Here is a 25,211-nt window from a genome sequence, read left to right as displayed (position 1 = left end):
AAAGTGAGTATTCTAGATCAAAATAGTATTTTCTTAATTAAATCCAAATTATAAAGTGAAAAAGCAAAAAATGAAAACAACTCAAATCATAGTTTTTCTTTTTAGTTTTTTTTTTTAAAGATTTATTTATTCATATACAACTGGGGTACAGACCAGAGGTGCAGGGGTAGTGAGAGGATTCACCAAAATAGTATTTTCTTAATTAAATCCAAATTATAAAGTGAAAAAGCAAAAAATGAAAACAACTCAAATCATAGTTTTTCTTTTTTTTTTTTTAAAAGATTTATTTATTCATACACAACTGGGGTACAGACCAGCAGGGGTAGCGAGAGGATTCACCAGAGACAGAGTGGGGAGCAGCGCATGTGGTAGGTGAGGTCTGCCACGCCATCTGGATCGCCTCTGGGGCTGGTATAAAATTGGCACTGAAGCGCTGAGGCTTGCTTGCAGTGCTACACTTTAACCCGCTGCGCCATCAGGGAGGGCCCCATAATCTACTCTTAAAGGTGTCTGAAATCTGTGTCCTACTATAGCCATTCAACAAAGTCAGGTTAAAACAAGGCCATACATATTTTTCTGTCTTGGAATTCTGTAAAATGGTTGTCATGAAGATGTAAGTCAACAAGAAATATTTGAAATAAAACAATGAAAACAGACTTACAACTAAACCACACATCTGATTTAATTGACTTGCTGGGCTATGTGAACTGGCCTTAAATATGCAGATCTAACATTTTAAAGAAATATAGAAACTAAAAAAGAGAAAACATATCACCAAAAAACAATGTACTGGCAAAAATATCCTGAGATTAATAAATTTAGTAAGATTTCAATTTTCCCAATTACTTCTGAGAATAGCCGGTTAAAAAATAAAGGAGTATTCAAAAAAAAAAAAAAAAAAGACAAAATGATGTAAAAATAAACTGTTACAAAAAAAATTAAAAATAAAGGAATCTAAAAGTAACAATTACTACCATTCATTAAGCCTTAAGAAAGCCTTTTTAGTATAGCCCCTTTAATTCAGAAAGCCATCAAATGATGTTAATGTCTGAGTTATAAGTTACTTTTAATTTTTAAATATTAATTTGCTATGTGATCTTTATCACTTACTTCAAAAACACAGACTGGAGCACCAACACTATGTGACAAAACTCCTTTATCTATTAAGATTTCTTATATTTAAAAAAAGAATTTAAAAAGAACGTTGTCAACGAAAGTTTCATTCTACCAATAATTATTTACTCATGGATACAGGAACTAAATAAATGTAAAGGGAATATATCAGTGTCACCCAATGTAACTGTACATAACCAGTTTAATAACTATAATTATCTACAATATATGTTTGGGTTAAATGCTTATTGATATTGTAGTAGTAACTCAATCCAGCAAGAAAATTAGTTCTTAGAACCTTCATTCAGGTCAGAATGCTACTTAACATTAAATTTCAGTTAGTGCATAACATTTTATTAAACTATGACAGTATAATTAAAAAATGTTCATTTGCATAAAAATACTTTGAAAAAGATAAAAATGAGTCAGGATTCTGCAGGAAATTAGGCAAATGAATTCAAGGAGCAAGGGCACAATATAAAATTTCAAACTGTTAAAAAAAGATGATACCTGTACTTTTAAAATAGATGCTACTGAGTATCAATCAGAAATATCTTTAGGGATTACTGTAAGTTTTTATTTTAACAAATCAACATTCACATACTTGAGAGTATGTAATTAGGAATATACTGTTTGAAAAAATTATGGGACATCTATAAACAAACAAAAAATGATATAATTTAATGATGAAAGATTTATTTTTCCCTATGTTCACTATTTTTTCTATTCACCAAAGGTATATCTGAATAGCAGCACTTTGGAATAAAGATGTCAAAATAAAATCTAGAGAAAACTGCATATGAAAAATATATAGCAAGAAAATTTTATAAACTACTTAAATTATAAAAAATAAGATGTGAAGGAAGAAAGAAACCCACAAAGATGAGGAGTAAAGGAGGAGTAAATTTAAAAGTCCCTAAAACACTATACTTGACTCAAAGTACAGGAAATGTGAAGAGCGTCTGTGATAGACTAGCAAAAATTCAAGTCTGACCACATAATCCCCAGACAATACAGGGAAATAGGAATTCTCACATAATACCACTAGGGATGGCAAATGCCAACTCCTATGAAAGAGGCATTTGTCAATATCTAGCAAAATTACATGTGAATTTACCTTGTGAAATAGCAACTACAGCTCTAGGAATCTAGCCCACAAATATACTGTAAAGATACAAAAAGACATAGTAAGCACAAGGCTTTATTAAAGTACTATTTACAATAACTAAAGACAGGGAAAAAATCTGTTTATCAACAGGAGACCAAAGAATTTCTACAATTTATACATTAAATGGGTATTATGTAGCAGTAAAAGTTTTTAAGATGAAGATCTCTAAATACTTTGCTGTGGAGTGATACCCACACACTATATTATGTAAAATATTCAAGGGGACAAACACCGTGGCTAGCTTCTCCAAGAATGGTAGTATATCCTTGAATTAAGATAAAAGAGAAAAAACAATGAACAACTAAATCACATCATTATTAAAACAGGTTATGAATAGGGGGAAAAGAGGAATAGAAAGAATCAGGACAAAAGAATCAGATAGACTTCTCTGATAAAACATTTCTTGTAGATTTGACTATGGAACCATTTAGATGGTTTTTGCATAATTATAAAACAAAACATGTCTGTTTTTTAAAGAGCATAATTATAAAACAAATGTCATTTTTTTAGTTGTTAAAATAAGAAGCTAAAAAATAAACCAAACGCTCACCCAGCTGACAGAATTAACAAACAGGAATAAGTTTTAAGTGTCTTTAATACACAGTAATTTAAATATACATTCTTAGTGGGGTAAACCTGATGGTGCCACCAAATCCAAACAAGAAAAAGCCAAATTGAAAAATACACATCATTAGTATTTTATCATGAAAAAATTTATCTGTTAGTATAGAGCAATTAAGTAAGTTAACATCATTAAAAACTAAGACAGAATCCAAAAGCCATAATAGAAAAAGGAGAACCTAAATAAATTCCAGGAATAAACACCAAAGGTAAAGACAAAAGATCAGTGAAAAAATGGTTTCAAATATTAGTAAACAGTACAAGTTACCTTGGTTTTCCAAAAGTAGGACATACTTATTTGGCTTAATTACTTAGTGACTTATTTTTGAGACCTGAAAATGTTCAAATTGTTTTTCATATAAAATAAACGTAACAAAATTGCCAGCTCCTCTTACTCTCCCCTTCCAATAACATACCAAAATCCATATCAAGTAAGAATGCATAATGTGTATAATGCAGGATATACCTACATTATAGGAACAGGCCAGTTTCTTCAAATATCACATTTTATCAAATTCAGGAAATCACTAGAGAAAGCTTCATTATATGAAGTAGTATGCAATTTTTTCCCTTCTTAATTAAACCATGTCATGCTATCATTACAGGATAAAGCTAGAGTCCAGAGATGTGAAGAGAAAAAAGTAGTTTTAATTCAATATAAAAAGATTTCTAACAAATCAGTAACATTCCAAAGGCCAAGAAGAAAAATGGGCAAAGGAGATTACCTTACAATTATCAGAAAAGGAAAATAAATGGGTGCACATGAAAAGATATTCAATCTCACTCATAAAAACTGAAATGCAAATTAAAACTACCCAGAGACACTATAATTTCATTTGCAAGTCAAAAAGTTGGTAACACTGCAACAAAAATATGGGGAAATAGGCATTCTCAGATATCACTGGTAAAAGTGTAAATTAAACATAACAAAATTAGAAGTGCATCTATCCTGACATAGCATTTCTACTTGTAGGAATTTATTCATGCGTGTAAGTGTGCAAAATAACCTGTACAAAAGGCTAACTTATTTAACATTTATTTTTAGCCTGAAAATGGTTAGTAACACCATAAATGTCTTTCAATGTAGTGGTGTTAGTTAATAATGGCACATAATATAGTGGACTACTATCCACCTGATGAAAAAAAGTGAATGCTTTTAATTAACTTACAGTTGGTCTCTAAGATACATAAAGTTAAAAAAAATTAAGGTGTACAAAGTATGTTGTGTGAGAATATTTTCTTTGTAATGTGCAAAAGGTTGGTGACACTGTGAGTAACAAAGAGTAAATGTAAAATACCCCTGAAAGAATAAACAAAACAGGGGGTTATAATTTTGCCCTTGGGGTAGGAAGACAGGGAGTAGGACTTACACAATTACATACAAAAATCTTCTTTTGAGGTATAGTTTTTAGTTTATAACCTAAAAAATAAATAACTTTAAATCATCACTTGCCTTTTTTCCTTTTGAGCTTTCAGAATCCTCATCTTCATCTACACTGAGTAGATTTGCCTCACTACATGAAAAATAAGGGAGGGGGGGTAAAAAACCTTAAGTGACAATTACAACCCATACATTAAATTCATGTCTTATCTTCTTTGTTTACCCAATTCAGGGATCAGCAAACTCTTTCTGTAATGGGCCAGAGAGTAAATACTTTTAAGTTTTGCAGGCCATAAGGTCTTTGTAGCAACTACTTGATCTATGCCATTGTAGGATATAATCAGCCATGACAAACATGGTTATGTTCTAATTAAACCATTAATAAAATCAAGGGGTAAGTCAGATTGAGTCTGTGGGTCACAGTTTGTTGATCCCTGCCATAAATTAACACATAAATTTCTTTAAACTAAGGATATAGACACTTGATTTTTCTTTTATTCTTGGATTTAAAATTAGGGGGAAAAGGCAGAGAACCAAAACATAGAAGGAACAAACTGTTAAAAAAAAAAAAAACAAACCTTTACTAATCAAAAGAGAGTAATTTCAGTGATATTACCATTATTAAAAGTTATACCTCCACTACTCCTGGAAATATCAACACTTCAAAGAGAATCATTAGCCTGAGATTCTAAAAGATCTTATTAAGCTCTCTCTCAACAGTTCATGTTAACCTTTACATGCTTAAAAAGATGAAGTCCCTAAAGATGTTATATTGATGAAGCAAAGGTTCAATTCATAAATGAAAACAAAAAGGACAGACAGCATCTCAGACATTTTTGAACATTGCCATGATAAATTTTCTAACAAAAAGTCAAAATACACCCTTCTGAAAACAAATCTACAGTTTTAATAATGTACTTGAATTTACCAGTTCAAACACTTATTTTTTACTATCTATACTCAACTTTAATGCTAAAAATTTTCTCCTTCCATACAGTTAATAAAAATGACTTAATGACATGCCTCCTACTCAACTGAATTCCAAATTTAATTCCAATTTTTAAAAACGACACAAATAAATGTCTATATCAACAAAAAATTAATGGGAAAAATAATCAGAAATTTAAAAATGTAAATAAAAGGAAGACCATAAAGTAGTGATTTTATGTGAGAAACTTACCAGTTCAAAGCTCTCCTTCAAATAAAACTTCACTTCAGTTCAACATCTCATAGGTGAAGGCACATAAAGTGGTAATGATGAACGGAGCTGTTGCCCAGACAGAAGTGAAGCACCTACAATATTTAGCCAATATATTCTGAATGACTTCTTGTGTAAAATTTCTAAAAAATATTTATTAGTTTAGATAGCACTCAGTGTGTCTATTGGTGTGTCTCTAAATTTGTGGTTTGTTCTGGCCAGTGGAAAACCAAATCAATGTCAAGAAACCAATCAATAAAAGCAATACTGAATTGATAAGACAAATCTCATGACATGCAAAAGGTTCTATTAAAACAATTATTTAAAATTTTTACACAGCAGCCATTCCAAGAACATTAACAAATGTAATTAAAATTTTGCTTAACTTCTGTCTGGGTGAACAACTGTGTTTATCATTTATAATTTCTACCTTTCTCTGTGGGAAACTGATCTAAAATTGATGTGGTAGTGATGGTGTTGGAGAGGGTCACAATGGAGAAGATACTATGGGACTTAACTTTTCAGAAAATTCAAGGGTCTTAACCTGGATTTACTTACTACTGATAGATGGTAACTTTTCAAGTCACTATCTGAATTGAATGCCATACTTAAAAAAAAGAAAAAAAAACTTTTATACAAATTTATACATTTCAAAAGATGGAGAAACAGGACAGCATTATTTACTAATACAGAATTGCTTGTTTCTTTCCTTAATTCTATTGTGAAAGAATTCAATGTTTTAAGAATACCACACTTTAAAATATATTTCCAATGGAATATAAATTGTTTCTCTAATGAAAAATTTTATTTTTACATCTGAGGGAAAAAAAGTTCTTACTCTTTATCTGTATCTCCTTCACTTTCTTCTCCATGATCAAAGCTCCAATTATTTTTAAAACCTCCATCTCTCTTAGACTCTGATCTAGACAAAGCTGAAATAAAAACAAACTGAGATAAGTACTTTAATAGAGCTATTAAACATAAAATAAAATTAAGTAGTTCCCAAGCTCTTTGCTTATTCTAGATTTTGATTCGCTTGCCTTTTAACTATTAGTTGTTTAATCTTGTTTTCTCTAAAAAGAAAAAGAACATATTAAAATCTGGTTTTGCCAATTTACAGTCATTCATGTGTGAATTTGTGACAGAAAAAAAATACTCATATTAAACTACAATAAAAATGGGGTAGGCACAGGAATATGTATGAAATATTTAAAAATCAACCCTATAGATCTCCATACTTGGTCACTGGTTCTATATGACAGCACTTGTAGTTTGCTTGCTTATTTATAAGGAGTATGTCCAGATCACTATCCTTTTCTTTGCCTCAAATCTCTGCCTTTTAAAAGAGAAGCAGATCAAACTTTTTCTGTGTTAGCAATATGATGTACTCACTATCCCAAAAAATTCTCTTCATAAGAACACCAAACACACCAACACACCAAGTTCAAAAGTTTTCTAACTGCGTGGATAAAACCTCCTAGATCTATAAACAAGAAAATGGAAACCTGGAGAGATAAATGAAGTACTTAGGTTGACATTTATCCTGGAGCCAAATGAAAAAAAGCTAATGGCCCACAGCTGAGGTTTTTAACAAGATCAAGTTTAATACCCTAAAAAATGAGAGGTCAGACCCATTACAAGAACACAGGAAAAGACAACACTCCTGATAAAAGAAAAAAGGAGCACCCTCCTGAGGCAGTGGGAATAACTGTGCTGTCTTATTCCTTGGTTCTTAGATTGAAATGAAGACAGTGTATCCAACTCATAGCTAGGAAATTCCTAGCCAAAACCTTGAAATTACTGAAGGATTGGGACCAGAATTATCACATGGCCCAGAAAAGCCCATAAATAAAATTATGAATACAAGAAAAGACGCTCAACATCACTAGACATGACAGAAATACAAATAAAAAACTACATGGAGATACTGTTATATTTTTTAATGAAAAAATGATAAGTATTGACAAGGATGTGGAGAAATTGGCGCTCTTATACATTGCAGATTGTAATGTAAAATGGTACAGTCACTATGGGAAAGTTTGGCAGTTCTTCAAAACATTTAAGCATAGAATCACCACATAATACAGCAATTCCACTTCCAGGTATATACCCAAATAATCAAAGCATAGACAGATTTTGTAAACAAGTATTTACATAGCATTATTCACAATAATCCAAAGGTGGAAAAAAAATCCAAAGGTCCACCAACAAGTGAGTAGATGAACAAAATGTGCTGTGATTATTCTGTGAATAACAGTAATATGAATAAAGTGTGTAGAGGATTGCTATTCAGCCATAAAGGAACGAAATTCTGATATATGCTATAACATGGATGAACCCTGAAAATACTATTATGTGTGAAATAGGCCAGATACATAAATGATTAGATACACAGAACAGATCGATTCATAAACAGGAGCTTTAGAGAAGAGAATGTGAAGTTATTTTGTTAATAGATAACAATTTATTTTTGGATTGATGAATAAATTCTGGAAATGAACAGTGGTGATTATCATACAACACTATGAATATACTGATGCCAATTCATTTTACACCTAAAAATAGTTAAAGACAATTTTTATGTTATATACATTTTATCATAACTGTCTTTTAAAAGGGGCTCAAAATAACTATAAGGTTTAAATATAATCTCAATAGTAAATCTTCTCTAAGAAAAATAAAAATTTTAATATAAGTTTTACAAGTTTCAAAGAACATGAAGTTCACAACCAAAATTATCATAGAAGAAGAAATAAGTCATCATGAGCAAATATGAAATTTCTTTACAGGTGCTGAATGAAATATAAACAATAGATAATGGAAGTGAGGTTTCTTCCTGCCAAAGAATCTAAATTAAGAGATGAAGGTGAGATTCTTCAATGATGTTAGATTAGTATCAGAGATATTAGTATGGACTCATTTATATAACAAAGAAACAAAAAATTTTTGAAAGAAACAAAAAATTTAGATATGCGTGGTACTGCGTGTTAGCATTACATCAAAGACTCTAGTGAGAAAGTCTAAAAACAGTAACACCTCAGTAGCAAAAAGCACGTTTATAAACTGCCAAACATCTTGACTTCTAAATACTACTCTCCAGTAAAAGATACCAGGGTTCCAAGAAGAAATGACTGATTGTAGGTATGCAGCAGGGAAAATTCAAAAGCAAGGTGTTTTGTTTGCTCTCTTTGGTGAATCCCCTCAACCCCACCTCCCCACTCTGCCTACAACCCACTCTTGTAGGCATAAATAAATCTTTAAAACAAACAAAAAAAGATAGTGATATATCAAAAGGTTCCAGGCACTAACCTGACAGATTCAAATAGGCAGAACAATTTTAACAAACAAACACAATAGTATTAGGTTATAATTCTCAAATAAGATGAATATTTATGAGTCCATATTTGGTATAAACAAATAAAATAGAGGAAAGAGATGAGATACTTCTTTCTTATAGGATGCACAATGATATATACATAAAGCCTCTAAGAGATGGAACTTAATTCCCCTTCCCTTGAGTAATCAATGGAATTGAAAATTCACTTTCAAAAAGTAGATTACAGAAAGAGGAAAAGGTAAATTGACAGTAAGAAGCCTAACAATTACTACCGTAGCCAAAAGATTGCTTAATATCAAAAATTATCTTATTCATAGAATGTGCCATTTAACATGATGCAATGAAAATGTCACACCTCCCAAAAGTCCGTAATTGCCAGTTTAATCATGAGAAAACATCAGGTAATTCCAAAATGAGGAAGAATCTCCAAATACCTGACCAGTAAGCTTTAAAATCGTCAGGTATGGAAAAACAATAAAAAGATTCAAAAAATTGTCAAATATCAGAGGAGACCAAAGAGAATGACAAGTGGATGTAATGTGCTTTCTTACATTACAATCTGGAACAGAAAAAGGACTTTAGTGAAATAACTAGCAAAATCCAAGTCAAGCCATAGTTTGGCTAATAATAGTATTATGTCCATATTAGTTTTCTAGTCTTGAAAAATAGACTATAATTTCAATGTAGCAACATCAGAGGAAGATGAGTATATAGTATATAGAAGTTCTGTAGTATCTTTGAAAAATTTCTATAAATATGAAATTATTGCCCCAAAAGTTTTTTTTTTTTTTAATTGAATGCAGGTAAAGCAGACCTCTCCTGTCTCACCAGCTTCTCCCCTCAGCAGTGCACTTCACTGATCTGCCAGTTCTGTTCCCTACTCTGTCTCTGGTAAATCCTCTCACCGCCCCTGCACCACTGGCCTGTAACCCAGTCCTGTATGCATAAATGAATAAATCTTTAAAAAAAAAAATTGAATGCAAAGTGAAGCTGCAAGTTTTTTTAAAAAAGAGAGGATTAAGTGAAATAGCTTTTATAATTCAAAACTTATCAAAAGAAAGAAAAGGTTACAACCTACAATTATCAACCTTAGGACTCCTAATGCAGCAACTAGTATCCAACAGTTGAGAGTCAGGAAAGTTAACAGAAACACCAACAGGCAGTGAAAAGTCAAGAGATGATACATTATTTGCACACTAAAGAAACTAAGGTGCTTTACAGACAATTCTAGTAAATCTTATCATGATTTCTTAAGATTTATTTACCTATAAGTAAATTAAAGAAAAATAACCATACAAAAGTGATAACAGCTAATGAATAAATACAAATTATAATAAAAATAATTTTTAAAACAAAAAAAATTTAAACAAAAGTAGAGCATAAGAAAACTATGGAAATAGTAAAGAAGTAGTTGCCTAGGGTGAACTGTGCATGGAAGGTTGAGAAATGAATAGCAGAGACAACTTCCATGGCAATAAAAATATTCTTCATACAATAATGAGGAGTACATCTCATTTATTATACATCTATCCAAACCCAGATTATACATCAAAAGTGAACCATGATGTAAACATAAGACTTTGAGTGATTATGATATGTTAGAGTAGGTTTGAAATTTATTATAAATGTACCTCTGGTGAGAGATGCTGGTAATGGCTGAATTTATTCAAGTGTAAAGGTAGTAGGTATACTGGAAATCTCTTTATTTCAATTTTGCTGTCAACCTTAAAATGCTCTTAAAAGTTTTTAAAAGGAGCTAAAGTTTTGCTTTGTTAAGAAAAAATGTGTTTTCCCCTCAGTTTATTGAAGTACAACTGACATGTAACACTAAGTTTAAGATTTACAGCATATTACTTGAGTTATATATGTTGTGAAATATTACTGCTATAAATTAACAACCATCATCTCATAAAGGAAAAAAATGGTTTATTTTCTTCATGATGAGAACTCTCAGAATTGAACAACTCAGCAACTTTCAAAAACACCATATAGCAGTGTTAATTATATTTATCACATACCACCAGTACTTGTAAGTTCCCAGCCCCCACTCTCCACCTCTGGTACCCACAAATCTAAACACTTTTTCTATGAGTTCAGTTTTGTTGTTGAAGATTCTACATATAAGTTAGATCACACAGGATTTGTCATTCTCTGACTTACTTCACTTGGCACTTCAAGGTCCTTCCATATTACCGCAAATGGCAGGATTTCTTCTTTCTAATGGTTGAATAATATGCCATTATGTGTACATAAATTACAATATCTTTAACTGTTCATCTGTTCACAGAAACTTAGTTTTAGCTACTATAAATTTTCCAGATTTTAGCTACTATAAATCATGACCACGGGCATGCAAATATATCTCTTTAGCAAACTTTTCAACTGCTTTGGAAATACTCCTATAAGTGGAATTGCTGGATCATATAGTAATTTATTTTAAATTTTTTGAAAAACCTGTTTACCATAGCGGCTGTACCAATTTACAATCCCACCAACAGTGCATCCCTTTCTGCTACATCCTTACCAGCTTTTGTTATTTCTCATCTTTTTGAAGACAGATATTCTGTCAGGAGTAAGGCAATTATCACACTGTGATTTTGATTTCCCTAAGAATTAGAGATATTGAGCATATTTTTAATGTACCTGTTGATCATTTACACATTTTGGGGAAATAACTTTACCTATATTATTTGTAATAGGTATATTGTTATTGAGTTATATGTGTTTACTGTATATTTAGATACTGACCTCATATAAGATACGTGGTCTTCAAATACTCAGTAACACCTTAAACTTTTAAAAAATGTAAAGAAATTATGCCCATATATTATAAATTGTGGCACCACCCTATAACTGATACTTTGCTATCATAAAAACCAAGGAAATAAACAGAAATTAATGAAATTAAAAAATAATGTAATGCAAAGGGCCAGTATGACCAAAGGAGTTCACAAAAAAAGGCATTTAAAAAAATGACAAATGGTTACATTAAAAAATTCTGTTCATAAAATAATTTCACTCATTCAAGCAATAAAATGTTAAAATTTCACAGGATCTATGTTCAATTCATATAATTTAACAACCAAGGTTTACTTTACAGAATATAAAGGAACCTGAACATTGCAACAGGAAAAAAAAAAAAAAAAGGGCTAACGGTATAAAACAAGCAATTAAGAACAGAGGAGACATATAAAAAGAAACTCATAGGGTATTTTGTTTAGCTTAGTTATGCATTCTAAGTACAAAGAATAAGGATTAGTTTACTTGCCACTTCAAGGTCCTTCCATATTATCACAAATGGCAGGTATATTTTCAGTGCTCAATATTTTTTGAATGTCTATGAATAATGAATAATTTTTTATACTGTAAGCCGGAATATTATTAATTCAAGCCACTATCTATAAATCCATGATAATGACAAAAACTAAAGCAAGTAGGGACATTATCAAGTAGGAAATGGCATAATCAGGAAAAGTTAAAAACTGCTAGTGGAACCACTTTGGAGATAAATTTGGCAATATCTAGGTAAAGCTAAATTTGCACATGCTCTATAATGTAATAAGCCCATTACTAAAGGATATATGAGATCAAATGTCAAGAAAGTATGAGTTAACTAAATCTGGTCTGCTGCCTCTTTTTTAAGGCCCATGAGTTAAGAATGGCTCTTAAATGGTGGGGAAAAATTCAAAATAAGGTTTTATTATTTTATTTATTTTAACATGTGGATATTATATAAAAATCAAATTTCAGTATCCATAAGGTTTTAATGGAACATAGTTCACATTTCTTTGCTTACGTATTATTTAACTGCATTCTTATTAAATGTTAGCAATGAATACTTGTGACAGAGACAATATGGACTGCAAAGTTCAAAATACTTATTCTGGCCCTTTACAGAAAGTTTGCTAAGCTCTGCCTAGAGAAACCTTAAGATGTACACAGGCAATGCACTTTTTAAAAGTTCACAGTAGCAATATAAAACACACTAAAATATTTAGTTGTAATAGTAAAAAGTTGGAAACACACAGAAAGAAACACACACACACACACACACGCATGCTGCAGGCCCAACTGGTAGCTGTTGAACAGTCAAGTTCATAAAACTTGGGAAAATGGTACTAGTTTTGTCTTTACACTGTTCTGGACAAAGAGGTCATTGTAAAGAACATGAATGATGGCACCTCAAATCACCCTCATAGCAGCAGCTCTGGTGCGTGTAATTGATAACTGATCGTTATTCCTGCAAAGTTGACAGTTGCCACGGGGAAGAAGAAAATGGCCAACAGGTCAAAAGCAAGCCTTCTGTGAATGTTTGTAACTACAATCACCTCATGCCCTCAGGGTACCCTATGGATATCCACTTGGACAAACTGCTGTCAACAAGGATGTATCCTGTTCTTTAATGCAAGGCCTGACAAGAGGTCAAAGTCAAACTCAAGAAGAGGTACAAGACTGTCAAGAATAAACCATTCCTCTAGAAGCTGCGATTTTAGATGTTTTGTCTCAATCATAAAAACACACACACACACAAAACCCACCAAACAACTTAAATTTTCACAAATGGAAATGTACTAATGAACTGTAGTGTATTCCTATTATGGAATATATTAAATGAGAATGAAAAATAAAAGCACTAAGGCTACTTTCATCAACATATTGAGTCTATTAAACAATGCTGTAAACGTGAAAACTTGCAGAAGGACAAATACGTGTGACATGATATATAAGCTTAAAACATGCAAAAATTATATGCACATAGAGTTCAAAGATACATACACAAAGAATAAAGTGCAAAGAAATGTACAGAAATGATAACTACAAAATTAAGGATGGTTATCTCTAGAAAAACAGGAGAATGCCAAAAGGTAAGGTTTTACCCATTTCAGCTGTATTAATAATGTCCTTAGCTTTAGAAGTACAACACTTGTGTTGGCTACTTTTTTGCCACCTGTATTCATCCCATTAAACCATCACTGGTGAGATTTTACAGTAGGATACAATTTTTAAAAAGAATTACTGACACAAAAGTTAACTTCTAGAGTTAACTTTTAACTAAAAACTGCAAAAGAAATTATGAAGAGACTGTTAAATGCTTAAGTCAAGAAATCTTTCAATAAAGCAATTTAGGTTACTCTATGGGGCTATAGCCTCAGTTATTTTCAAGACTGTCCAAAGGCTATTTCCTTGAGCCCTATCCTACCATGATGCAAGTCTAAATACCCTGCTGCACAGAAAATGCTAAAAAGGTGTTTAGACTACATCAAGATGGACAGACCCAACTTCCCATATCTGCCAAAATCAGACTTAGAAAAAAAAAATTTACTTATGCATACAGAACTGGGGTACAGTCCAGAAGTGTGTGTGTGTCAGGGGGTGGGGGGATGGTGGTGGTGGTGGTGGTGAGAGGATTCACGAGAGACAGAGTGGAGTGCAGAACAGACAGATTGACATACACTGCTGAGGGGAGCAGCAGGTGAGATAGGAGAGATCTGCCACACCATGTGGGTCACTTTCCTGGCTGGGGATCAAACTCTTGCTGCAGTGGCTGTAGATAGCAGTGTTATCACAGTGCTGCATTTTAACCCCTTGTACACTGGAAAGGGCCCAAAAGACAGACATTTTGAATAAAGCTATCTCAGAAGCTCCAGATCAGACCAGTCATCGATGAGTAACTCCTGCAGATGCTATATGAAGCAGAAAACCAGCCATCTATGGTGACTGTCTCAAATTACTAGTCTATAAGACCTTCATCCTCTGTTACAGAAGAAAGACTAAATAATAGTTCATTCAGTACTGCCTTCAGATGAAGTCTGAACACCTTATATTTCTGTCTTAGGATTCAGATCTAGTTAAGAGTTCTCTAGGTTTATCTACTCCATTCCATTTATTCCATTCAGTGGCTATCTATGGACCTTTGACAGAATGCCACTACAAAATTAATTCTATCAAGGTCATTAGTGAGGCAGCAGCTTGCTGCTTTTGACCTTTCATAAAACAGAAATATCAAGTAGTGGGACCTTATTCCAGAGTAGTAAAATTGGGGTTCTAAATGTATACAGAACACAATCTCTTAAAAACAAGCTGATGCACACAAAGTTCTAAAACAGAAAATGAAGAACTCAGAAATGATCCCAAGAAATATGTGACTCTAAATGTTCCTTTTGCTCCAAGAAAACAGGAGAGATCAAGGTAGCAAGGAAAGTCATTCGGTGTGCAGATGCAACAATGAAATACTTAGATTCTCAAAGTGTAAATGCATTGTTTAAAAATATAAAAATGGACATTTTCATAATAAAGTTAAATTTATAGAAGACAAATCTGGCTTTCCCTGATGGGGCAATGGATTAAAGCACTGCATTGCGAAGCTCTCAGAAGGCATTGCAGCATGAGTTCAATCCCCAGCCAGGGAGCTGACCTACATGGTGTGGCAGACCTCTCCTGACTCGGCCACTGCTCCTCTCAGCAGTGTATTTCAGTAGATCTCCCTATTCTGTTTCCTACCCTGTCTCTGGTGAATCCTCTCATCCACCACATCTCTGGCCTATAGCCCAGTTCTGTAGCATAAATAAATCTTCAAACACACACACACATTTGAGAAGCAGGCAGCGCCTGTATATAATAAAGAATGGAAACGTAGGAGGTGAAACTCAAACTTGTAAAGGAAATGCTGATGACAATCCTCAAATTTAATTTCTATTATGACAAAGCTAAATTATCCTTTGATAAAAGAGAATGGGGAACAAAGAAATTTAGTTCAGCAAATGTGCTGGGAAAGCTGGGAAGCTACATGCAAAAAAATGAAACTAGATCACTACCTCACACCATATACAAAATCAACTTGAAGTGGATTAAAGACCTAGACATAAGAATGGAAACCATAAAATACCTGGAAGCAAAGATGGGCCAAACTCTACACGACATACACTTCAGCGACATCTTTAAAGATACAGCACCCAATGCAATGATAGTGAAGGCAAGGATAAGTAGATGGGACTACATCAAGTTTAAGAGCTTCTGAACAGCAAAAGAGACATTACAAAAAACAAACAGACATTGCACTGGTTGGGAAAAAATTTTCTCACAAAAAACTAGCGATAAAGGATTGATTACAAAGATACACAAAGAACTGATGAAACTCAACAAAAATAAACAACCCCATCAAAAAATGGGCAGAAGAGCTAAAAAGACAGTTCTCCAAAGAAGAAATGCAGATGGCCAACAAGCATTTGAAAAAATATTCAACATCACTTGTAATAAGGGAGATGTAAATTAAAACCACAATGAGATACCACCTCACCCCAGTGAGAATGGCACATCTTCAAACAACTAGCAACAAGGATGTGGAGGATGTGGAGAATGTGGAGAAAAAGGAACTCTCCTGCACTGCTGGTGGGAATGCAAACTATTATGACCACTATGGAAAACTGTTTGGAGGTTCCTCAAACTGCTAAACATGGAGCTTCCTACAACCCAGCAATCCCACTCCTATCTACCCAAAGATACAAAAACACTGATTCAAAAAGATACCTGCACCCCCATGTTTATTGCTGCCTTATTTACAATTGGAAAAACATGGAAAAAGACATGGAAACAGCCCAAATGCCTAAAAGTGGATGACTGGATTAAAAAGATGTGGTACATATACACAGTGGAATATTACTCAGCAACCAAAAAAACCAAAACAAAACACATGCCTTTTGCAGCAACATGGATGGAGATGGAAAAGATCATGCTTAGTGAAATAAGTCAGAGAGAAAAGGAAAAAGATCAGATGGTTTCACTCATAACAGTAATGTAACAGACCAGGTGAGGAAATAATAATAATGAACAGCTATATACCAGAGACATTTTATGGGGGTGGAGTGGGGAATGGGATCAAAAACAATGGGGGGAGGAAAATACACTGGACTATGGTGATGGCACATGGATGATTTAGTGATGGGAAACCCAAGGGAATTACAACTGAGATGGAAAAATGCACAAATGATGTAAAAATAAACTATTATATTAATAATAATAATAAAAAGATAATGTGGGGCCCCTGATGCAGTGGGTTAAAGCATTGCACTAAGAAGCAAAAGCCACTTCAGCATGAGTTCGATCCCTACCCTGGAGGTGACCCACATGGTACGGCAGATGTCCTAACCTCAGCAGTGTACTTAGATTGTCAGCCTGTTCTGCTCCCCACTCTGTCTCTGGTGAATCCTCTCACCACCCCTGCACCTCTGGCCTATACCCCTGTTCTGTATGCATAAATAAATCTTAAAAAAAGAGAGAGAGTGTGGAGGCTAACCTGAACTGAATAAAAGCGATTAAATGACAAAACAATTGGGATCTCATGCTCATGTCATACAAACTGTGGCTACAGAAGTAGACAGAGAAAACTGGTTTTCACAAAGGCAGTGTCAACAGAGGCCATGAGGGTGGAGAGGTAATATGTGCACTGTGTCCCTAAAATTTAATGTCAGATGCGTATACTGCAAGCTGTCCAAGCAAAACCTTTCCAGATTTTTGTATAGGAAAGACAATAAAAGTTAGTACGTATTCTACAAGTAAGCCTAAGGAAGTTCTAGCTCTTCCTCATCTTTAAAAATACCTTCAGATTTTGCCAAAAATGAGAAAGTGAATTTGCTACACAATGAATCCAAGCACTGTTTTTTCTCCCTGCTCTCTTTCAAAGATGGTAATACAATTAATGTCTATGAGGGTGGTTGTGAGGGAGAGCCCGTATTCAAAAGAAGCATAAAATGTACTTGAAATAACAACAAATAAAATCTCTGAAGGCAAAAAAAAAAAAAAAGGTCAAAATATGGTTTGTTTTACTACTGAAGTCTGCAGTTCCAGTCAGCATCAAGGTAGTTGTTAACCTGCAACAAGGCACTGTCCAAAATGTCCCAATTTGCTACAATTGTCCTAATTCTAGCAATGAAAGTCCATATCCTCAGGAAACAACAGGCCCTAATTTTTGGGATGAATATAGGTGATTCTATTAAAAGTACAAAGCTCTAGGTAACAACAACAAAACTTGAACTGAAAGCAACTGTATTTATTTTTAGTGTCAAATTGTCAAATGGTAACACACAGATTATACACCTCTATTCCAGCCGTATTTATTTTTCTGCTATTTGAAACCATAATTTGCAGATCACAGTAATGGCTAAATACACTGTTGCATCACTTCAAGAATTGTGATGTAAAGAAGACATAAGTGAGTTGCAGCTGCAAGTCATTAAGAATCTGTATTTGACTTTTTGGATTAAATGTCAGTTTTGTGTCAAGATAGTTTAATACTGTAAGTGGTGTGACCATATTTTTGAAGAATTTAGGTAGCTAATAAGAATGAGACTTGTAACAACAACAGACATCACTAAATGAAAGAAGGGGAAAAAAAGGAAAGGAAGGAAGCTTCTGACATTTTTTTCTTTCATATGCTTTCCTGGTTTCAGAAATCCCTAAATCAATCCAATCAGTCTTTAGAATCACATAGAAGAAAAGTTAAACCAATGACTTTGTTATTTACGTATGAAATAAATTACAAACTCTATGACCTAATTTATTCTTTCTCTCCTTAGCTTCCTAAACTGCCCAGAAGTAAGAAGACTTCCATTCTTATTAAAAAATGTTATTTTAAAATTTGAGAAATACTATGACTTCATTGAAAGAAAAACAAAAAGTACTAATTATGTATGGGAAAAATCCGCTATATCTGCAAACTTTTTGCCACCTGACCTGTTGAATAGTAAGGTCTACTTTCTCCTTATGTCTGTGCTAGCTTCTTTGACAAAAGAATATGACAGAAGTGACATTTTTTTCTGAGGTTGGGCCTAAAAATCTGTTGAGTTCTGCTTTTGCCCTTAGCTTCTTCATCGATAAATGGTTAATTCTCCATAATTTCCACTCACTTTTCCTTCTCTTATCCAGCCTCCCTTCCAAAGGCAAAGTAGATAAAAACAACGAGGAAGCAAAGGAATAAAGGAGAGGAAAGGAGAAAGGGGAGAGAAGGAAGAAAGTAGGTGAAAGCTTTATCAAATTCTAATCTCCAGTTCTGAGTTTACCACTAATTTATTCTGAAGGATCACACAATTCCTGTATCTCTTGATTTCCTCAAATATTCAACATATTTTAATAATGGCAACAGGAAAAATCAACTTAATGAAATATAGACATGGAATATAATTTCTCTTCTTTCGCTAGTCAACAAACTATCAAGAACAAGTAGCTAATACAAGGAAAAATTAGTAGTAAATGGGGAAAAAAACTAGAATTCAAACAAAAGGCAAAATCAAAGAGAAGAAAAGCAAGAAAGGGAAGAGTTCTTTATCTCATCTTCACTTGCTAAGAAAGATAGTAACATAAAGTATTTATGCCTGGAATTGGCCTAAGAATTTAATGTCTCCTACGAGACATTACAAGATAACTACAAGTATGGTCCCCATTTTACAAATACAAAAAGACAAAAAATAATCTAACCAAGATGACATCGCTAGTAAGTAGTATGGCTCTATGTTGAATCCTAGCATTCTGAGTTTATATTATCAAAGCATCTCTAATGAAAATCACTTCCACTAGAAGTGAAGGTCTACTCTACTGTTACATGTGAGTACATGACATTAAAAGATAACTAGAATGGCCCTCCCTGGTGGCGCAGCGGGTTAAAGCACAGCGCTGAGAATCTAAAGCCACTTCCGCATGAGTTCGATTCCCGCCTGCCCTGGAGGTGACCACATGGCGTGGCAGACCTCTCCTGACCCGCCCGCTGCTCCCCTCAGCAGTGTACTTCGTCAATCTGCCTGTTCTGTTCCCCACTCTGTCTCTGGTGAAGCCTCTCACCGCCCCTGAGCCTCTGGTCTGTACCCCAGTTCTGTATGCACAAATAAATAAATCTAAAAAAAAAAAAAAAAAGATAACTAGAATTTATCTAATTATATCCATGCATGAAACCGGAAAATAAACACAATTAACTATAGAGTCATTAGGGATGACACCATAATATAGTTTGTAAAAGTTGGACAATCAACAGAAAAAGGAGCAGGGCGAAATGGAGAACTTAGTGGCATGTTCTCCTGGACAGAGACTAATAACCTTGCTCACGTTCATGGCTTGCACAACATTTAGGAGAAATCTTATTTTGGTTCAAGATAGTGTAAAATGAGTAATATCCTCAGTAAAAGTGACAAACTTATTAGGTTCCAAACTGCATTTATATGTAAAATAAACATATGGACACATCAGCAATTTTGTTGGTATGAGAACTACATGGCAATAATTTAACAGCAGTCTTTTCAAGTTAGCAGGGAAGGTCCACAAAGAAAGAGACATGAACCAGAATGGAAAGGAAAACAAAGTATATATACACATACATAAAAAGGAAGACAGAAGTCACTGCAAGGAAAAAAAAAAAGAGAGGGAGAAAATATTGGTAGGGAAATTGACAAAAGAAAAGCTAGATCTGAATAAGTACAGTATCAAAAAGAATCAAATGAAGGAAAAGTACTTGTCAAACATTCCACAGAGAAATGAAGGGAGAGAATTAAAAAAACAAGAACTAACTATTTATCATCATCCTTGTTCCACACTGTAGTAGTCTCCTAAGTGATAATCTTTTCCTGCAGTGTTCTCACAAGGTAGTCAATGACCATTTTTTGAAGCAAATCAAAGGATGTTACCTTCAGTCTTACCTTTTACCACCCCTCCCTGCTATCAACACTCAATCCTTTTAATTCTCTAAACACATCAGGCTTCAGCTAATCCCCTCTGTCTGGAAAGTTCTGCCTCCCCTTTTCTTCTCTATTCACCTTCACCCTACCTTGATTAGATCAAATGTTCATTTTGTTGTACTCATCAGTTGTGATTTTACATTTCTAAGTTTGGTTATTTTGTTAGTGACTCCTGTCACTGGACTGGAAACTCCATAGGTCAATCTTTTCCTTTTATTATTATTGTGCATCTCAGCACAGAACCTACCACATTACAGATGCTAAAAAATTATCTAGTGAGTGAAAGAGAACACTGACAAAACCATCTATCACAAGTGGAAAAGGGGTCACTTAAGACAACTTAAGTCAATAAAAGAGAAAGAAGGAAGTCAAACAAGGGAAAGAAAAAAATCCAATACAAGCTGCCTGATTATAAATTCACACAATTTTAGTGTGCGTATATGAACAAAATTAAGTACAGTAGTAACACAGGTTTTTGGACTAATGAAGCCAGGAAAGGGAACTGAATTAGCATTTTACTTAGTAATAATAAGGATGTAAAACATAATTTATAACATGGATGACAAACAGGCATCTTAAATGTAATTTGCCCAAAGCAGTTATTATTTCCCATTCCTTTACTAGTCTATTCCATCTCACTAAATAGAATTAACCCCCAATACCAGAAACCAGAACCCTCTGAGTCATCTCTGATTCCTTCCCTACTGATTCTGAATATATAATCAAGAGACTCTGTAAATATATAAATATAGGACCCTCCCTGGTGGCACAATGGGTTAAAAGCAGCACCATGAAGCTTGTTACAGCCTCTTCACCAGGAGTTCAATCGCTGGCCAGAGGTGATCTACATGGCGTGGCAGACCACTCCTGACCTGCCCGCTGCTCCCCTCAGCAGTGTACTTTGTCAATCTGCCTATTCTGCTCCCTGCTCTGCCTTTGGTGAAGCCTCTCACCACTCCTGCACTTTTGGCTTGTACCACAGTTCTGTATGCATAAATAAATCTTTAAAATATACATATAATGTAAATATAATTCCTATCTACCCATTTTTATTTCCTAGTCTCCACCACCACCATTCTAATCCAAGTTCCTCTTGATTTTATACAATATTCTAACTTGTGTCTCTGGCTCTATTATTGTTCATTTACACATTGCAAAGTGGTTTTTATAAAAAGCCAACTCCCTCTCTTTGCCCCAAACTCTTCAGTGACTTTCTCTGTCTCAGAAAGTTCATGATTTCCACGAGAGATATACTCCATTTCTTTCTTATCACGTTGGCTTGCTAAGGTTCAGCCATAATGACCTCCTTTTTGTTTTAAAATGCAACCACATACATCTCTGAACCATTATCACCATACTCTACAGTCTCCTAGTTAAAGTGTCACCTCCTCAGGGTGGCCTATCTCAACACTATTTAAAAAGACATTCTCTTTCTTTCATTGCTCCATATATTTCTTTCATATTTTTTATCAAACTGTTAGCATCTTTTAAAATTAACAACACATATGCTTCAAGTGCAAGAAATAAGATGGTAAAAAGATAAAACCATTAGTTTCATGGAACTTAGAGTTTAAAAACTTGAAAAAAATTTCACGTGGTACCTGTTGCTTGAAAAATAAAACAGTAAAAGAGAATATGTGTCAGTAGTGTCAGTAGATAGTGGGAGCGGGGGCAGTGTGACATTTTATTAGCTGTGACATTTTATTGAGTAGACCTGAATAAGGTGAGGAAGTAAATTGTGAAAATATAGGGTAAGATTGTTCTAAATATTTACATATTTATTAAAAGTCCTTCCTACTAAATGTGAAAGCAGGAACCTTAACTATCTTAACTATCTTACGCCTAGGTATGGTACTTCAAACAGAGTCGGTTGCTACAAATATTTGATGACGGAGTAAAAACCTACCTTAGTTTTTCAAGGGGAATAAAAAGAAATACACTAAGCAGATATTTAAATAATAACTTGTGCAAGGCTATGGGTAAATATTTTGAAAACATGTAAGTACGGTAATACAAAAATGTTATGGTGAACTGTATTTTACGAACCAGGAAAAATTAAACAAGAAATGCCAGTAGTACTAAATATCAACCTATTTATTTAAAAAGTACATGAAAATCAGATATGAGAAACTAAAATCCTTATGCTCTTATAAACAAATTACCATTTGCTTTATTTATAAGATTGCTGGCAACAATGTTAGTAAAACTCATGCTTAAGCCAGAATAATCTAAAGCAACAGTTTGAAATTTACATCTGTTGGCTTTTTTTTTTTATTCTCCTTATGTTCATCTAGTCAGGACTTAAACTGAATCAGCCCATGGAAGCCTGAAATTGACCATAGCACTGAAGTATAATCATCAGTGTACTGAATCAAATAAGCATCAGTGAGCACTCTTGAAGTTCCAATTTTGTAACAAAAAATTACAAACAAAACAACTGTAACACAAGCTACCTCATTCTCAGCCGATCACAGATATCTGTTCTGCTCCAATTAGAACGAAGATAATATGAAATGAAGCCAGTACAACTTACAGTCTTCCCATATCTTCTTATCAGAAATTTTAGAGCAAGCTCTCACAATTTGAGGTGGAAAGGAGTTGGTATGCACCTGGAAGAACTTACAGGCTTTCCACATCATCTTACCAGGAATCACACAGAAAGCTCCTAACACTTTTAGGTAAACACTGGCTTGCATATCAGGGTAGTTTGCTTTGCTATATTTCAAGGGAGCACTTAAAAAATTATGATACCTTTTTTTTTTTTTTGCTAATACATCTATTAACCCGAGGCTAATAGGCTCAGGTTCATTAGACTAATACTGAACACCTACCGGGTTCCAGGTACTGGCAATATAAAAGTAAACCAAGCACACCATAACCTCTTATGGAACCTATTGCACACTTGCGTTTTACTTTAATTGATAGCTGTTTCTAATTTTGTTAAAGTATCGCTTATAATGCATATGCAAATCGCCTTTGCAAAATTACCCATAGTTAAGTTAATCCTTTTTAGCACTCCCTACACAGTGGCAATTCCTTTTCCTAGACAAGGCTGTCTGTAAACTCAATTACCAGAGTATATACTGAGTTCATATTCAAACTAAGCAATGTGAAAATTAAAAGTTCCTTAATTAAACATTCAACAATGACTTTAGTGGTGCTTTGGGGGCCCTTACACATAGGGACAAGGGTCCATATTGTTACCCGCTGCACCCAGCACCAACAATAACAGCCTTTCTTAGGTCTGGCTTAATTCACCTACTGCAAATTAACTTTGCCTCAGAGAGGGGTGAAAATGGACCACCCAAACTTTGTCTAATAGTTTCACTGACTGTCCCAAAATTGATGTGAATCTCATCCTCTTTTTGCAAACAATTTTATGAAGTACCTTTAGCAAAGCACATTTCGTAAGGGTATCAGGAAAGGCCAGGCCTAATCTCAAAGCTGGCTGTTACGGAAGCCTGACCCTCCGCGAGAAACAGAAAGATACGGGAGGTAGGTAACCCTACCTCTCCCCTCCCTACTAGTTCTGGCCCCCAATTTCACCCAACCTTAGCCCTTTGAAACTTTCCGTGAACACTAAACAAGACCTGAATGCAATGTGCTCTCATCCTTAGGCCACCTCCAAAAGTGTTTAAATGTCAGACTTGTGCTTATACTGAAACGACACCCGCCGACTCCAGCTCCCAGCCCGGCTCACCCGCGCCCTCGCGGCGGTCCCGGCTCCCCGCCCAGACCCTCTCCCCGGCGGACTCGAACCCGGCGCGCTCGCAGCGCATTCCCTGCCCGGCAGCCCCCGCCCCCCGTTCTTCAGCCGCCCCCCCCCCAACCCACCTAGTGGGGAATAACTGAATATCCGGGGATCGGCGGGCCACGTTTCCCTGTGTCTCCCCACCCCACGCAAGGACAAGATAGATAGATATACCTTCCAGAAAAGTAATCTCCCCTGAGCTGCCGCCGCTCTTGCCAGCCGCCATCTTCCTCCTCCCACGCCGCCTCCTTCTTAATCCATGGCCCACACTGCCGCCGCGCTCGCCGGGAAGAGGGGCCGCACCGCAGGAGGGTAGCCGCCGCAGGGTTGCGGGCCTAGGGCTCGGCCTTCAGGCAGGCGGCGCTTCCAAGTCCAGACAGGCCTACACAAAAGCAGGCCGGGCGCTCCGGGGCCTCCCGGCAGGCGGGCGAACGGGCGGGAGGCGAGGCCCGCGGCCTGGGCTTCTCCTCAGGCCCCTCCGGGGGAACGCGAACGGCGACGACGGCGACGGCGCTTCCCGGGCACGGTTCCTCTTGGCCCACGACTCCCCATCCACCGCCCACCCAGGCCGCCTGAAAATTTCCCCCCAGCCGCGAGCCCCAGGAAAAGAGCTTGAAGGGCGAGCACAGTAACACGCCTCCCCTCGTCCCGGGCCGTAAAATGGCCGCGCCGGGGCGGCGAGGTCTCCGCGACCGTCAGGCACTCTCAGGCCCTTCGCTCCTTCTGCAGCCGCCGCTGCCGTCGCCGCCGCCGCCGCCGCTACGGCCGTCCGCCCACCCCGCCCAGGCGTGAATGCATCAGAGAAGGCCCTTGCGACTGTCCATGTGGACAGGGGTGGGTCTCCTCTGCCACCGCCTCGCGTCCGTCGCCACAGCAGCCCCAGCGCCGCCGCCGCCGCCGCTCCTCCCCCACGGGCGCTGGAGCT

General features: G+C 35.5%; 1 protein-coding gene across 2 annotated transcripts in view; it reads right to left on the bottom strand.

Moving 5' to 3' along the window:
* Positions 1-25,168, bottom strand: part of SENP6 (SUMO1/sentrin specific peptidase 6) — an 86,739-nt gene extending 61,571 nt beyond the window's left edge. The window contains exons 1-3 of one of the 2 annotated variants that reach the window (XM_012723247.1): positions 24,461-25,168; positions 6,320-6,413; positions 4,356-4,416 (exon numbers count right to left, since the gene is read on the bottom strand). In XM_012723247.1, the coding sequence (XP_012578701.1) occupies positions 4,356-4,416; positions 6,320-6,413; positions 24,461-24,512 (207 nt within the window). In that variant the 5' untranslated portion in view covers positions 24,513-25,168. The remainder of the gene's footprint in view (positions 1-4,355; positions 4,417-6,319; positions 6,414-24,460) is intronic. The other variant, XM_012723255.1, reaches the window with a different exon arrangement.
* Positions 25,169-25,211: the final 43 nt, after the last annotated feature.

Source organism: Condylura cristata, unplaced genomic scaffold (genome assembly GCF_000260355.1).
Source record: "Condylura cristata isolate star-nosed mole 26May11 unplaced genomic scaffold, ConCri1.0 scaffold00001, whole genome shotgun sequence".
Taxonomy (NCBI): Eukaryota; Metazoa; Chordata; class Mammalia; order Eulipotyphla; family Talpidae; genus Condylura; species Condylura cristata.
This window is presented reverse-complemented; position numbering and strand designations above follow the sequence as displayed.